Source organism: Puma concolor, chromosome D2 (assembly GCF_028749965.1).
Source record: "Puma concolor isolate L17-30 chromosome D2, mPumCon1.1.hap2, whole genome shotgun sequence".
Lineage (NCBI taxonomy): Eukaryota > Metazoa > Chordata > Mammalia > Carnivora > Felidae > Puma > Puma concolor.
The window spans coordinates 61,962,540-61,977,383 of NC_141677.1; the positions used below are offsets into that span (position 1 = coordinate 61,962,540).

At 54.0% G+C, this 14,844-nt stretch overlaps 1 protein-coding gene across 2 annotated transcripts in view; it reads right to left on the minus strand.

The window, feature by feature from the left end:
• Nucleotides 1-13,253: 13,253 nt before the first annotated feature.
• Nucleotides 13,254-14,844, minus strand: part of ARL3 (ARF like GTPase 3) — a 37,692-nt gene continuing 36,101 nt past the window's right edge. For both annotated transcript variants that reach the window (XM_086680748.1, XM_086680747.1), the window contains exon 6: nucleotides 13,254-13,532. In XM_086680748.1, the coding sequence (XP_086536874.1) occupies nucleotides 13,485-13,532 (48 nt within the window). In that variant the 3' untranslated portion in view covers nucleotides 13,254-13,484. The remainder of the gene's footprint in view (nucleotides 13,533-14,844) is intronic.

Consider the following 14,844-nt stretch of genomic DNA (forward strand, 5'->3'; position numbering starts at 1 on the left):
GTCCAAGAAAGGGCACTGAGGGAAGGAAGCCCCTGCCTTCCTTGCCTTGATTCTGTGCTCGGCCTAGTCTGTTCCAGGCCTGTGAATGTCAATTTGTCAGGCACTAACTACGTCCACTCTCAGTCTTGGGTTCATTTGACAAATATTTGCTGAGTGAGGGCCTCCCAGGCCCAGCCCCCTGCTGCATAGGCCCTGGCATCTCTTTGAGGTTCTGCCAGCATGTTCTTAGCTAGAACAGACAAAGAAAGAAATACCTCTCTGAGTCTTGCAAAATTACCTCCTTCAGTCCACAAATATTTATTGAGCACATGCTAAGTGCCAGGCACTGTGTGGGGCCATGGGCATAAACAGAGCAGACCCTCTTTTGGGGATTTAGTTGAACCAGGCCTTGGCCACCACTGGGGGAGTCACTCAACTCCATGCTTCGTTTGGTGACTTGGGTCTAGGCCCCTGCCCCCGCACATAGAAGAAGAGCAGACAGGAAAATACTTGGCTCTGAGACACATGGAGGTAGGTGAAGCCGTTCTACCCCCATCCCCCTTGGCAGAACTGCTCAAACTCGACCATGTCTTGGGAGCTTGTTAAAAGGGCTGATTCCTGGGGCCTGCTTAGACTCCGTGGGACTCCTCAAGGGCCCAGGAATCTGCATTTTAGTTCCCCAGTTAAAAGTGCTGCGATGACGGACTCGCTAGGGTCTTGCTTGTTATAGGGACCCCTGTGTGGAAGGAGGGGCTGGAGCACTCCAAGGCACTCCTCTGTTGGGGCCGGGAAGTGAACTTTAAAAAGGATCTCTGGTTTGTTACCTAACACTCCGCTTGGATCTTATGTCATAAAGCAGCCTGTGCCCTTCCATACTAGGAGGAGGGGCAACCTTTGCTGGTGCCTAGTTCTCTCCCCTTGTCTGGGTAGAGTCAGGGCCTGAATGCCTCCTACCCCCAAAAGCCACGAGTGAGTCCTGTGCCAGGGGTCCAAGCCACACCCGGCCCTAGTTACTCCCCTTTTCATACAAGTAATGACCTAGGGTGGAAGGCATGGTCAAGCCATGTTCCCCTGGCCAGCTGGGTTGGCCAACCAAACCAGAGTCTTAGTCCTGTTAAGTAGAAGCCATCTTCCCATCCTGTGGGAATAGAAAACGATTCAGTGTGGGGTGGGTGGACCCTTCCTTCATTGCTCCCCCTTCCTCCCTTTGGCAGGGAGCCAGAGCCAGGACAAGATGACAACAGCTGGCCTGCCCCCTTCTCTTCCCCTGCACCTGTTTGGGGCTACAGTGAGAGGGCAGATGGTTGGAGCACAGGGCCCCTGCAGCCCAGGGGTGGAAGGATGCCTGGGGGCAGGTGCTGGTGGCCAGATAGACATTTAACTCCACTCACATCTGCTCCTGTCTCACTCTCCCTTTCTCTAGTTGTCAGGGACCCTAGGACGTCCTCTGTGCCAAGGGTTAGGAGCCAAGGCAGAAAGCTGCCCAATTTCTTTCCCACTTGGCCTAGTTTCGTTTTAGCTGTTGGGAGGGGTCCTTCCTCTCTCCAGATACTTGGGTCAGACTGGGATATGGAGGGAGACTCTGGTGGGGGTGGGACGGTTTGAGCCCCACCAGGTCCCACCCCCCAACAATTACACACTTAAGGACACAGGCTGCAGGCAAAGCAGCCAGCTGCCAGTAGTCCAGCCTGGGGGTGCCTGGGCAGCCAGGGAAGCAGGGAGACACTAACCCCATCCAGCTGTCCCCAGCCACCCAGCTGTCCCCGGCTTTGTAGGAGCAGCTGTCACCCTCCTCCCAAAAGGGTCAGGGGCAGAGGAGGCCCAGAAAAGCCTGGAGCTGCCCCAAGACACAAGGCCTGCAGGGGAAGGTGTGAAGGGGGCCTTCCCCACCCTGCCCTGGTGTGCATACTCCCACACCTCTGGGCACCCACAGGCACACCCTGCGCCTCACACCGCGAACGACTCAGAGATACTGGCTCTCACACCCCAGGCGCTGCCCTCCCGCCTTCCCCTAGAGGCGGTCACTCCTCCCCTTTCCGGGAAGGGCTGGGTGTCGGGAGCGCCTCTCCTCCACCCCACCGGTGGGGGGCGGCGGCTGCTGTGGCCCAGATGTGCGCAGCCAGCGGGGAGGCGACCGCCGGGGGCTTTCCTCCGCCCGCCACCCGCGCCGCCCGAGCCCTTTCAAGTCTCTGCCCTCCCCGTCCGAGCCCGGGCCAGCAGCTGTGCCCCGCTCCCCGCCCCCAGCCTCTCTCCCAGCTGTCTTTGGGGTGGGGCCGCGCAGCTGGGGAACAGCTGCAAAGCGTGGGGGGGGAGGGTCGGGTGCCCCCGCAACAGCCGGAAACAGTCCTGGGGCCCGGGGGGGGCGGGGCGGGGAGCGGTGAAGGGGGGATGCAGGGGGGCGGGGAAGGCGTGGCAGGGGGTGGTCGGCTCCTCCGCCCCTCCCCCCAGCGCATCTGGCCGGGCCAGCTGAGAGAGGGGCAGACCCCAGATCAAAGCCCCCTCCGGGCTTCAAAGGGCACCCTGCGGGCGGGGCGGGCGGGGCGGCAGCCGGGAACACCCTGCAGGCGTCGCCGCTGAGTCAGCGCCTCAGGCCCCTCTCCTGAGCGAGACCCCACCTTCTAAGCTCACTTGCGGGTTCTTCCAGCCCTGTTCACACCCACCCACTCAGGCCCTGTCGCTGTCACCATGCCACTTCCTCAGCCACCGTCAGTTTCTCCCATCTGAGGGTGGGGGAGAACCGATGAACACTTTCAGGACCAAACCTGGCCCCTGGGGGATTCCCTACCCTACCTCTGTGTCCTGTAAATTCCGGGTGGGTGGATGGAGAGTCTAGGATATGTCCTTACCCAGCATAGTGATCTAGGCCTAAAATGAAAGGGGAGGTGGGATATGGATCCTCCTGGGGCTGCAAAGTAAAGGGAAGTAGAAAAAAAAAAAAAATGATTCCTGGGTATCCCTGGACAGAACCCATCACATTTTAGCCCCTCTTCTATGGTGAGTGTCTCCCTGTGTGATTTTGGAAAACTCTCCTTTGGAGGCGCCTTAGAAGAAGCCTCTAGAACCTGGGATCCTTATACTGGTTCTAGAACCCTGTGAGTTCTGTTTCTTTGAATTAAGGGGCAGGGAAGGAAATTAAGGACACTATTGGTTTGCCCCTTCCCTATATTCTGTGCAGAAGTGCCTGGCAAGGCCCTGGGATTCAGGGCTAAGATCTCATAAACGTCCATAGAGGCTGAAGGAAATGAGAGACAGACCGGGTGTGGGGCAGAGGCAGCCAGGACAGGCGGGTCGTCAGGGGAGAGGTTCTAGACTGGGACCAGAAGGTGGGCTGGCCTCAAGAATATCATGATCTTCCTTCAGCCTCTCTCCTTCTTCCTCCCAACACTCTACCCTTTCCAAAAAACTTTCTTCCCTTCCCGAGCAAGCTGTAGTCACTCTGTGCTTAAATTCCTCAAGAAACTCCTGCAGGGAAAGCTCTCACAGATAGAAATAGAAATCTGGTGGATAGAGCTTTGGTCTCTACCATATTCTCCATGGTATATGGGAATTACACCCACTGAGTGAGGGAAGCCTTCAAGAGCCCAGGGCTTCTTCTCTAAAATCCTCTGTCCTTGGCATTTATGACGCAGGGCCTTGACAATGGGCTTCCCCCTGAGTTCTGCACTGGAAGTCTGCATGTTTCCTCCATGGGCAACCAGTTTTCTTTAATTGCTGTGTCGTTAATTCCTCTCCACTGCAGCAAACCGGGATATTTATGACTTCCCCTTGCATTAGATCTTCAATAATTGGGTCTTTCTTAAGAAAGAACCCATCTGCTCAGTGCCATAGATTATTTTTCATTATTTACATGGAGGCAAGAAGAGGGTGATGCACGGGGTGGTGTGTGGCATAGTTTTCAACAGCTTGTAGAATAGGGTGTTAGTAGCGGCATTGGCAACATTGCAGAATTGCAGGTAAAAAGTGAAATGCAGGAGCAGGTGTCCAAGACCTAAGCATGAAGGATGGTGTGGACTCCTGGTCGACCTGGAAAAAAATGGCCGTGCGTCATTTGACCTATGGATGTCCTGGCTGCCTGGTTGTGAATTGGATGTCGTCATCAGACGCTCTCCATGTCTGTGTCTGCTGCGGGGCACTGAGTAGGGAGGGGGTTCGGAGGCAAATGGGCAGCAAGGCCTAACAGATAGGGACTCTCCAGCCACACTAAATGCCATCTCTAGGAGCTGCAGCTCCCCAAACTCCACCTGTCACATCCCAGGCTTAGAGTCAGTCCTCCAGCCGCCCGGGTGGTTCCGTGCCCCGGTGGTTCTGCCGAGGCTTCTGCCTGGATTGTATACCTAGACTCAGAGTTTTGCTTCCTCTGTGTACGCCTCCCTCCCCTCTCCAGGAGGGTGTGAGGAAAAAGTGAACTGATGCATGCTAAGTGCCCGGTCTGCTGCTGGCACCATCCACTTTTGGGGCATCGATAGCTATCACAATGGTTACGTTCCTGTGGGCCAAACACACACCCATGCACTTAGGGCTCTCACATGGTATTCTAACTATTGTGGTTTACATGTCAGCTTACCAGCTGCATAGCTTACATGTCCATCTAGCCTGTGTGTCCCTGGAGGACCTGAAATATTGGTCTTCTGTGATTTTTCAGAGCCTAGGACAGTGCCTGTTTCATTCATTCACTCATTTATTTATTCAACAAATAATTATCGAGGTGCCTTCAGCTCTGGGCACTGGTCCAGCGTTGAGGATATATCAGTTAACAAAATAGACAAATTCCCTGCCCTCTTGGAGCTGAGAATTTAGTGGGGAAGGGACAGATGACAAACCATAAATCAATACAGTGAGTTGGTGATAAGTACTGTGAAGGTGAGTAAAGCAAGGTGAGGGGAGAGGACATGTCAGTAGGGGCAAGGGGGCATGGGAGTTTTTATATAGGGAGATGGTTGAGGATGGCTTTACTGAGAAGGTGACACTGAGCACATATTTTGGAATGTGAGGAGGCAAAGTCTCAGGGTATCTGAAGCAACAGTATTCCAGGCAGAGGGAACAAGCACAAAGACCAGAGGCAGATGATGCTCGTTTCAAGAACAGCAAGGGGGAGTGTGAGTGGCTGGAAAGAGTGAGGGGCAGAGAAGTGAGCAGTGAAGTCAGAAAGGCATGAGGGAACAGAGCCAGGACATGAGACGTTATAAGTGCTTTGCCTCCGCTCAAGTGATAATTTGTTGAATGAATGAACCAATGAATGGATGGAGAAACGGATGGATGGATGGATGGATGGTTGGATGAATGCATACCAAATGCCAAATGCCTAGGCTTTCAGAGCTCATAGGGGAGCCTTGTGGACTAGAGGGTACTGGGCCATCTTCCTGGGCATATGGGAATTTAATCATGCCCTAAAAGAGGAGGAAGAAAAGCACAAAAGAGGGGGCAGACATTCCAGGGAGAAGGTGACTATGAGCACAGGTGGGGAAATAAAACTGGGGGGGATAGGTTGGGGGACAATGAGGATCCTCATGTGAAGGTCAGGATATGTGTGAGAGTCCATGATTGACGGGCCTATAAAAAAGGTTTGGGGTCAGATCAGAGGGGTCTTGAATGACAGGATAAACAGTTTGGCCTCAAGTCCCAGTGCCGCAGGGCTCCTGAAGACATCTGAGCAGGGGAACTGTGTTTTAGGACATTGGCTCTGAGCCCTAAGGGGGTGAGGGCCAGATAGCAGGGAACAAGATGGCGAGCAAGGAGGCAGAGGGAGGCCCAAGTGAGAGAGGAGGTTTGGTTGCAGGGTGCAGGTTGGCCCCAGCCCAAGGACGGGAAGGGCCTCCAGGTCCCACTGCTCAGCCAAGGAATGGAAGGCCGGATCAGGCCTTCTCCTTCCCTGCCAGCCAGCCATGGGCCCTGGAGTCAGCAGAAAACCCCGGGCCCTGGGGAGGAGGCGGTGCAGAGCCAGAAGCTGCTGAGGGAGCACTGGCAGCAAGATGCCATTGTACGTCTGCAATCAAGATACTTCAGAGGAAATCAAAAGCACCAACTGGGGAAATGATGTGTGCACTCTCTCTCCCCCTCTCTCTCTTTCTCAAACACACACACAAACTTCTGCCTCCAAAATGGGTCAAGTGAAGGCTGTGGGCGTGGGCTGGGGAGGGAGGGCTGGAAGGAGAGGAGGCCCTGGGCCCCAGAGCAGCCTGGGTGCTCATGCCCACTCACCCTCCTGGCACAGGGGGCGGCAGCAGCTGCAGGGTGGGGTGGGACGTGAGGATAAATAAACACCTCCCCATGCATATGGATAATGCTCACAGCTGCCCTGCCTGCTTTGCGTTCATTAGGACCAACTGTTCCAGGAGTGGTGGCAGGCGGGCAGGAGGGGGCGATGTGCCCATTCACAGACTGGGGGCAGGGGGGGCCCTGCCTGCAGCTGTGCGGACGCCTCCCCCAGCCTGGAGCAGCAGCCCAGCCCCTGCATTCCCCTTCCTCCCTCTTTCTTCCTCCCAACCCACTGCTCTGGGAGACCTGGAGGTCTCAGGGTGGGAAAGGAGCCCAGGGAGTCAGGGTGAACCCCCAGGAGCTGGGGGAATGGAGGGGGAGAGCTGGGCTGGGCTGTGTCCCCACCCCCTGGCCGCAGGATGGGCCGTCGCTCACAAACCAAAGCTCCTTATCCCTTTCTCTCCCAAAGCCATCTGTGGCATCCAGGCAGGAAATGTGCTTTGGCCCTCTCATCTGGAGGCCTCAGAGGAGCCTTATTCATACCGAAAGCCCTAGATCAGGCTGCTGCGTGTGCCCCCAGACAGAATCCAAGGGGCGTGGGGGTGGCGTGCCAGCAGGATTTTGCAAGATTCCTCACTGTTGGCATCGAGGAAGGCTGAAGAAGGGGGGCTGCTGGGCTCCAACTCCCCAGAGCAGGTCAAGCAGGTGGGACCAGGGACCGGGTTAGGGGGTGAGAGCTAAAAGCCAGACCCAGGGAGGGGTCTGGCTGGTGTCATGGGCAGGGCCACTGAGTATGGCTGAGCAGCCTGTGCCTGAGGGACTGTCAGCTAGCGCCAAGCCTCACACCCTGATGTGGGGCATCCGCTCCCATATGAGTCAGCAGTGGCCCAGGTGATGGGCCTGTCCAGTCTCAGGAATATGCATTCTGCTAACAAGGCAAAGAAAGACCGTAGGCAGACAATGTCCCTGTGCATCTGTTTGCAGCCCGCCCTTCCTCCTTCCCTCTGGTGGTCTGAGGAGGGAGGGAGCGCTCCCTCTCTTCCATTTTGGGCCAGGACATAGGTTTGGACTAAGCCCCAGGTAAGAATGGAGGTGGCTGATGCCTGGGTGGGGCCCAAAGGGCTACAGCTCTCCCAGCCTCTTCCTTTGTTGTCGGGGTGGGGCCAGGCCCCCCTGCCCCCCCTGCCGGCGGTCTCCAGAGCAGCAGCCACCTCTGGGACTCCAGGAAGGGTCTCGTGCGTCCTGAAGGGGGGTGTGACCAAGAGGGAGGTAGGCCTCTCACCCACCTCCCTGTTTCCCAGAGCCTCACCCCCACCACGACCCTGTGTCAGCAGGTCACGGCCCTGTGCCTAGTGGAGAAGGCATCCTGGAGAAAAACGGGCTTTGCAGTCAGCCGGAAGCCCAGACAAGCCATTTCCTAGCCCTGTGATTGCAGGCAAGTGACTTACCTTTGAGAGCCTTGGTTTCCCCAGTGAGGGAACAGGAATGGGGATACTTATCTCGCAGGGCCACTCCACGGATCCAGTCAGCGACTGACTGACAGGGCTAGCAGTTTGCTTAGCAAAGCTGCCCCCAGCCCTTGCAGCTTTCAGCTTCAGGTATTCGCGAAAGTTCTCCCATAACCCTTGCCCCTCCTTGACTTAGCGTGATCTCTTCAATTCTGTCATGAATGTTTTATGTCTTAAGCAAAGGCTTTTTGTCCCTTGGACACTGTTATTCACCGTAGGGAAAAAAAATCTCCCCGTGTTCCTTTGTGCAGGAGGCTTCCTTAGCTCCCTTTCGGAGCTTAGAAGCCAAAAGATGAGAAGGGGCAGGCCCCGCGCCCCCCCTCCCCCCCCACCGCTCCCCTGCCATCTGAAACTAGAGCTTTCACACGAAACTTTTCACAAGCCGAAATGGTGTAGAGTACGCCCTGCTTTCCAAAAGCGCATGTTGCGCCACTTTGCTTTTATGCAAGACCTACATTAGTATGGTAGTGGCTTTTTTCGTTAAAGCGAAAATCCTCTGCAGATTTCTTTTGGTTAGTGAAAACAGGTACCAATGCAGGTCTTTCGCAAAAGTGAAGTGGCGAAACACGGACTTTCGGAAAGCGACGAATACCTGTGTCATGGTCCGCACTTGGGGCCCAGCAAACAGGCCCAGGTGCAAATCCGGATTCTGCCCCGCTGGTATGATCTTGAGCAAGCGATTCAAATTATGTGAGCCCCATCCCCAAACTGTGACAATACCTACAGTTAATAATGTTGCAAGGATTAAAGGATTAAATAAGATCGTAACTGTGAAGTCCCCAGTGTAAGGGGGTGTCCCCCTGACAGTTTGCCCTGGTCTGGCAGTAGGGGCCTGGTTGTTGGTCACATCTCCACACGTGCGTGTGTGTGGCTGGTTCTGGACACACACACACGTGCACGCACATGCACGGGCGCGCGCGCACACGCTGTCACAGTGCTGGACCAGCAGATTTCACTGCAGGGAGCAGGAACTCTCTTTCCCTCCTCCCTGCCCAACTCCTGGTGCTGCAGCTTCCCTGTGTTCTGCAGTGTTGGAAAAGGAAATTACTGAACAGATTGCGATTAAGAGGGGAGAGGGGGGAGAGAGAGACAGAGGCCCTAAAATGCAGCTTGACTGAGCGCTAAACTGTGTTTTTGCCTGGAGCCAATCAGGAGCCTCTGACAAGAGCCTGTTCCCACTTACAAATCTAATCGCAAGACGTGTGGCTGGGGTGGCCCTGGGAGCCCTGGAGAGGAGGGGGCTGCCGGCACCTTCAGGAGACTGTTGGCCTCTTGCTTGTCGCCTTGAGAGTTCCGGAACAACATGGGAGGGGAGGTGGGGCGGCAGAGGTCTTGGGGGCCTGGGAAGGTCTGGACTCCAGAATTTCTGCCAGTTATTATAATAGCTGCCAATGATTTAGCACCTGCTATACACTGGACACGCATAGCTTCGTCCAGTCGTCTGGAGAACTAGATGATGTTACCTCATTTTACAGATAAGAAACAGAGGCACAGAGCGTCCCTGCTTTGTGCTAGCTGTTGCCCCAGGTCTAGGTACTTTATTTACATTATATCTTTTTTAAACATCCCTACCATTTTAGTCCCATTTCATAGATGAAGAGGCAAGACTCCAAGAGAGTAACTTGCCCAAGATCACAGAGCTGATTTATGATGGGCAAGGATTAAACTCCGGGCCTCTCTGACTCCAGAGAACAGACTTTTTAATTGTACCTCGCTGTCTCTTTATTGAGCAGGGTGTTCTGGATGGAGTTGCCAGATTTAGCAAAACAACACAAACAAAAAACCGAGAAGGCCAGTTAAATTTGAATTTCAGATAAACAATGAATATTTTTGAGTATTAGAAGTATGTCCCCGATATTACACGGGATATACTTGTATTAAAAACAATTTCTTTGTTTATGTGAAATTCAAGTTAAACTGAATGTCCTGTCGTGTATCTGGCAACCCTAGACCTCTCTCCTTCTGCCTCAAGCACCCCTCTTTGCTGCCAACAGCTTGCCTTTAAAGGCGGGCCCTCGGGACTAGCCATTCTGGTGAGTCGCTAGGCTGCCGAAGTGAGGCTGCCCAAGGGGAATAAATAGACGCTCTTCTGCTCTAGGGGCAGAGCCCTGGACCGGTGCCTGCTCTGTCACCTACTGTGTGACTTTTGGCAAGTCTATTTCCCTCTCTGAACCCTCTCTTACAGGAAGACACAGTTTTAGGCACTAGGTAGTCGCAAGTGTTCTCGCCAGGCCGTTCCTGACACCTTTCCTGATACTTGGTGTCTTCTCTTTCTCCCCGCCCGTGCCAAAGATGGTACAAAATCTATGGTTGCCCTGGGGTGAGGACAGAGAGCACCCAGGGAGCACTGCTGGTGTGGACTTGGAAGGCCACAGCTTTGGGAACCAGGCTCCAGCCCTTTTCTGCACTGAAGGTTCCGTGAAGTGGAGCCCACTCCTCAACCCAGGCCAGTACCTCAGTCTTCTCAACTGAAAAGTGGGACTACTGTTGCCCCTAGGGCATGTAAGGCTCACGCTGTGTAGGAGGGGCTCCGGAAAGCGTTGCTTTTATTGGTGGTGGGCTGTTAGTATTTCACCCTTCTGAAAGAAGCACCTTGAGGAATGCTAACCTCTGAAAGGACAAACACATTCGAGGCCCTTTCCGAGCTTTGGCAAAGAACACAACACATTCCAGGCTGCCTTCCTTTCAGCTAAATTTCATTTGTCAGATTTTTGACAGACGTCTAAATTATACATTGAATTTTCCACATGACCAAATACCACGTCCCTTCCTTTGATTATCATTTTCAAAAGGGACTATAAAAAAAGAACCTTTCGATGGATCAGACTGAACCCTGAAACCACATGGAGTGCAGAGCTAAAAATAAAAGGAAGTAAGAACTGGCCCCTGAGAAGGAAAGAGAAATCAAAGCAAACTCTGACGGGAATCAAGGGACGAGTCCTGGCGAGGGTGACACGGTGTCACCCTCCAGGCCAGGCCGGATAAGGAGCGGCCGACAGTGAGGGTGGGGCACCGAGTGGCACAAAAATAGCCGCCCGCTTTAGCCCAGAGGGGAATAAAGAAATTTGTCAAAAGCTCGGAGAGAGAGAAGTGGAGTTGGAGGGAGGGAGGGGGCAGGACCGCGTCCTTCCAGCAGTTTCGGGAGCTGCGGACTTCTTCCGCCCCGGCACATTTCTACCCGCCGGCATAATCGCTGACTTTCAGCTGTGCGCCGACATGTTCCCCAGCTCAGCCCACATCAATGACACCCTTGTTTCCATAGTAACCGAGGGAGAGTGAAGGGGAAAGGGTGTGCGGCGCCGGGCGCGGGCGCCGGCCGGCGGGAGGCGCACCGGGGCGGCCGCAGGAGGGGAGGGGAGCCTGTCCCGCAGCTGCGCGAGCACGCGGCCCGCCCGCCGGTTCCCGCACGTCCCGAGGCCGCCCGCCGGGCTCGAGGCGTGCGGAGCACCCCCCACGGCGGGCGGGAGGGCGCGAGACCCGGTGTCCCCTTTTCAGCTTCAAATTCCGCCTTCTGGTCCTGGCCGCAGGGGTGGGGTGGGGCCGGGAGAGGAGAGAGGACTTCAGGAGCGTTTTGTTTTTACAAATGGGAGCTTTCAAGCTGCATTTTTCAGGCTCCGCTCCTCCAGCCCAGGAGCCCCCGGAGGGTTCAGTAGGGCTCAAAGGGAAGATGAAAGCTTGTGACATCCGCAATGGCTCTGTCTTTAGCTGCAAAGCAAATCTGAGTATTCACAGAGGCTGTTATCAGAGGACGGCCGGTGGCTTCTGCGGGCTGGCCAAGGCCTTGGGAGGGCTCTTTCAAACAGTTCCCTAAGTTGATGGTAAAAGAACAAAAATACTTCACAGGCGGTCCACTGCCAGAGTCAAAAGTTTCACGTCACAGTGTTCCAAATGGCAGAGCTCAAAGCAGGCATTTTGCCCCTCAGGTAACATCCCTGGTGCCCTATTTGGAGGGAAAAGCCATTTTCAAGTGCTAGACCCACGTTGCCAGCCTGACAGAAGAGGGATTGCTGGTTCCTTCTCATTCTGTTTTGCCTCTGTTCAAAGCCGAGAGAGGCACCTGGGTGAGCCGGCGAAGCCAGAGGAGGAGGCTGCAGAGAGCAAGGAGCTCAGGGGTTTAAAAAAACCTCACCCGCTTTTGTTTTGCAAGTCCTTACTGGTCTGTCCACAGCCACCCCAGGGCACCTTTTCATCTCTGGCGTTGTTAATGACTTTCACCCCAGACCATCTTGGAAGCTGATCCTGCTGCAGCCTCACCTGTACAACTTGGTCCAAGAAAAAAAAAAAAAAAAAAGCTGGGTACTGAGGCCCCGGGGCTGGAGTGGCCCCTTCCGTCTGCTCCCATGCCTCCGCGGGTTTGGGAAGGGCCACCTCCCAGGATGAGAAGGCAGCTGGCCTCCGGGGACCCACCAGCCACTGAACAGTAACAGTCTCTTATTCACTCTCTGAAAACCCCTGAGCTCAGGCACCAGAACAGAGTTCAATTCAGGAGCCGAGCGTCGCCCTGGCCTGCTTTCCTGTGTCTGAAGCTGGGGATTTCTTAGGGCTCAGGGAAACAAGCTCTTTCTGCAACACAGGGCGGGAGAAGTCTCCTGCCCTCCTTCTCCACTGGACCCCCTCAGAGGCACATTTTGCTGAAGAGAGGCAGAGGACACCAGCGGCTGGGGTGACTCTGGCTCCCCTGGGCATGGCCTTGGCAATCACACACACCCGTGTTCTTCCCAGCAGCAAACCCTCTCCACTCATGAGCATCCCACACCAAGTTGCCAGCACTGTAAAAATTGATCTTTTCTAAAAATCGATCTGCCAGCCTCTTCTCAGTGGAGCAGGTTCATGGTAAAGCTGCATTTATTTTTGAAATCTGATAGCAGCGGCCTATTGTGATCATTTAAACGGAATTCTTTGAGCTTTAGAAATCCCTTCTATAGGACGGCCACGGAGAAGCCGGCTAATCTCAGAGTCGGAGGCTCACTGCTTCACTGAGCTGGAGAAAGCCTGTTTACGCTAGCCTGAGCCCTCGATGTGAGGGCTTTTTAAGGACCTTGTAATTTTTCTGGAATTAAACCTCCCACCTCTCCTTACATTCCAGATGTCATTACAGTCAAAAGTCATAAGAATTTGCTTCCCTGTGTGGCTGGCTGGCGGGGAGGAGGTATGTTTCTGTGGTGACTTGTTTGCAAGAAAGGTTTTTTTTCCCCCTCTCTCTCCAAAGGGTGAGGATTACGCACGCAGTCTCCTACCTGCAGGACGAGATGGTTTAATCATCTGCTATCCCTCCCCTCCCCCCCAGCTCCTTCCCACCCCAGCTCAGTCTGTGATGGTAAAACTCACTGCCCAGCACCAGCAAACACCGTCTGTGGCTTCAGAACCATGGGGGGGGAGGGGGGAATGTAAGGGACAGGTCAGGAAATAAATGAATGCAGCATAAGCTGCTTCTTCCTCTTTTCCTTTCTTTCTTTTTTGAAAGAAAAAAAAAAGCCCACTGGAATTGTCTAAACTGCAATGTAATCTCTTGCTCATTTAAAAGATCTCATTTTCTAATCATGTGCTTTGAGACATTTAATACTATTTCAATTATGCCGAGGAAATAATATAATTCCTTTATTTGAAAAATGATACTGAACCTCAGAGATCAGTTAAATCTACTGCTGGAATGGGGATTCTTTTTAAACTGTGTTGTTCCCTCTCTTCAAACAGCTGTAGCTGTACACAGATGGAAAAACATTTGGTCAGAAAGCAGCAAATTAGTGTTTTTCAGGACAGAATTCAGCTCCCGCAGCTCCCGCGTCTCCATTCGTCTAGATTTTATTTCTTCTTTGCATTGACATTTTTGCAGACCCAGTTCATGCCGTCCTTTGAGGGAAATGGGCAAAGAAAGGCAGTGTTAGTTGTAAGAAAGGCACAACGCGCTCAAACCCCGGAAGGGAGTGGGGGGCGGGGGCGGGTGTCCTGGGTCCTCCCTCCCCTCCCCCTGAGCTCCAGGGAGTTTGGTGGCCCCAGGGGCCCACCTGGGTGACTGACCAGGCACAGTGGCCTCCTGGGGAGGAGAAAGGCGGGGGGGGGGGGGGGGGGGGGGGGGGGGGGGGGGGGGGGCGACTCTGAGAGCCCAGGGAGAAGATGGGAGGGGGAGTGCCCAGTGTCTGAACTTGAGATGGATCCTCAGGAACTCCCTCTGAAAAAATAAACACATCTGCCTGGATCCAAGGCCTGATTGAAGAGCTATCAGAGATTCCAGCCATTTTTGGCTTTTTCTAAAAGCTGACCTTTGCTAGGGCATTTAATTCAATAAGTCACCCTTCTGGTGCCCCGGTGTATTTACAGTGTGACAGTGTACACTTGGCTTAAATTAAATTTTTTTGGAAAAACAAGCCAAACTGCAGTGTGTGTGTGACGAGACACACACTGGGGCAATGTGCATTTCTCTCTCTTAGGGCAGCGCTACACAGAGGTTTAAAAGGGCTGGCCTGATTCTTGCAGATTTAAGCACTACCAAGCTGAGGGACTGGGGAGAAGGTTCCCTTAAAGGCACCGTGACCTTGAACGTGTCCTCTCTTAGAAGGCTGGAGAGGGACAGGGGTAAAAACCACACAATGCCTACAGCCACCTGGCAGGCAGCATGATTTCTCATGGATGCCAGGTCTGCCAGAGATGACCTCCTTTTCAGCCCCCTCTGGAGCCATCCCTGAATGCTCTCCCTTTCCCCAGAGTCCCTCCGACCTTCAGGGGTGTATGGAGTTCCCTCAGAAGCCTCGCACAAAATCAAAGGAAGCTCCTGCAATGAGTCCCTTTCCTCTGCATCTGTAACACATACTACGCTCCCAGTCACATTTGCACATCTCAGGGCACACAAGACATGCAGAGCCCCGCATTTCCTGTGACCATGGAGCTAGTACTTGAACCTGAACAGCTGAGGCAGCTTAAAGTAATAAATATCAGCTGACACCCTTAGCCATTCGGAGCATTAATCCCATAAACAATACATCACTGCAAAACAACCAGCAGGCATCCTATCTCCTGGCTAATCTGACCATAACCTGAATTTACAGTGATTAAAATTCTGCCAGTTGCCATCAGAGCACTTGGGCAGGAGAACCAGATAATCCATTGGCTGTCCCAGGGAAGACCTTAGGGTGTTTGCCAAGATGTGGCTGGCCATGGCCCAAAG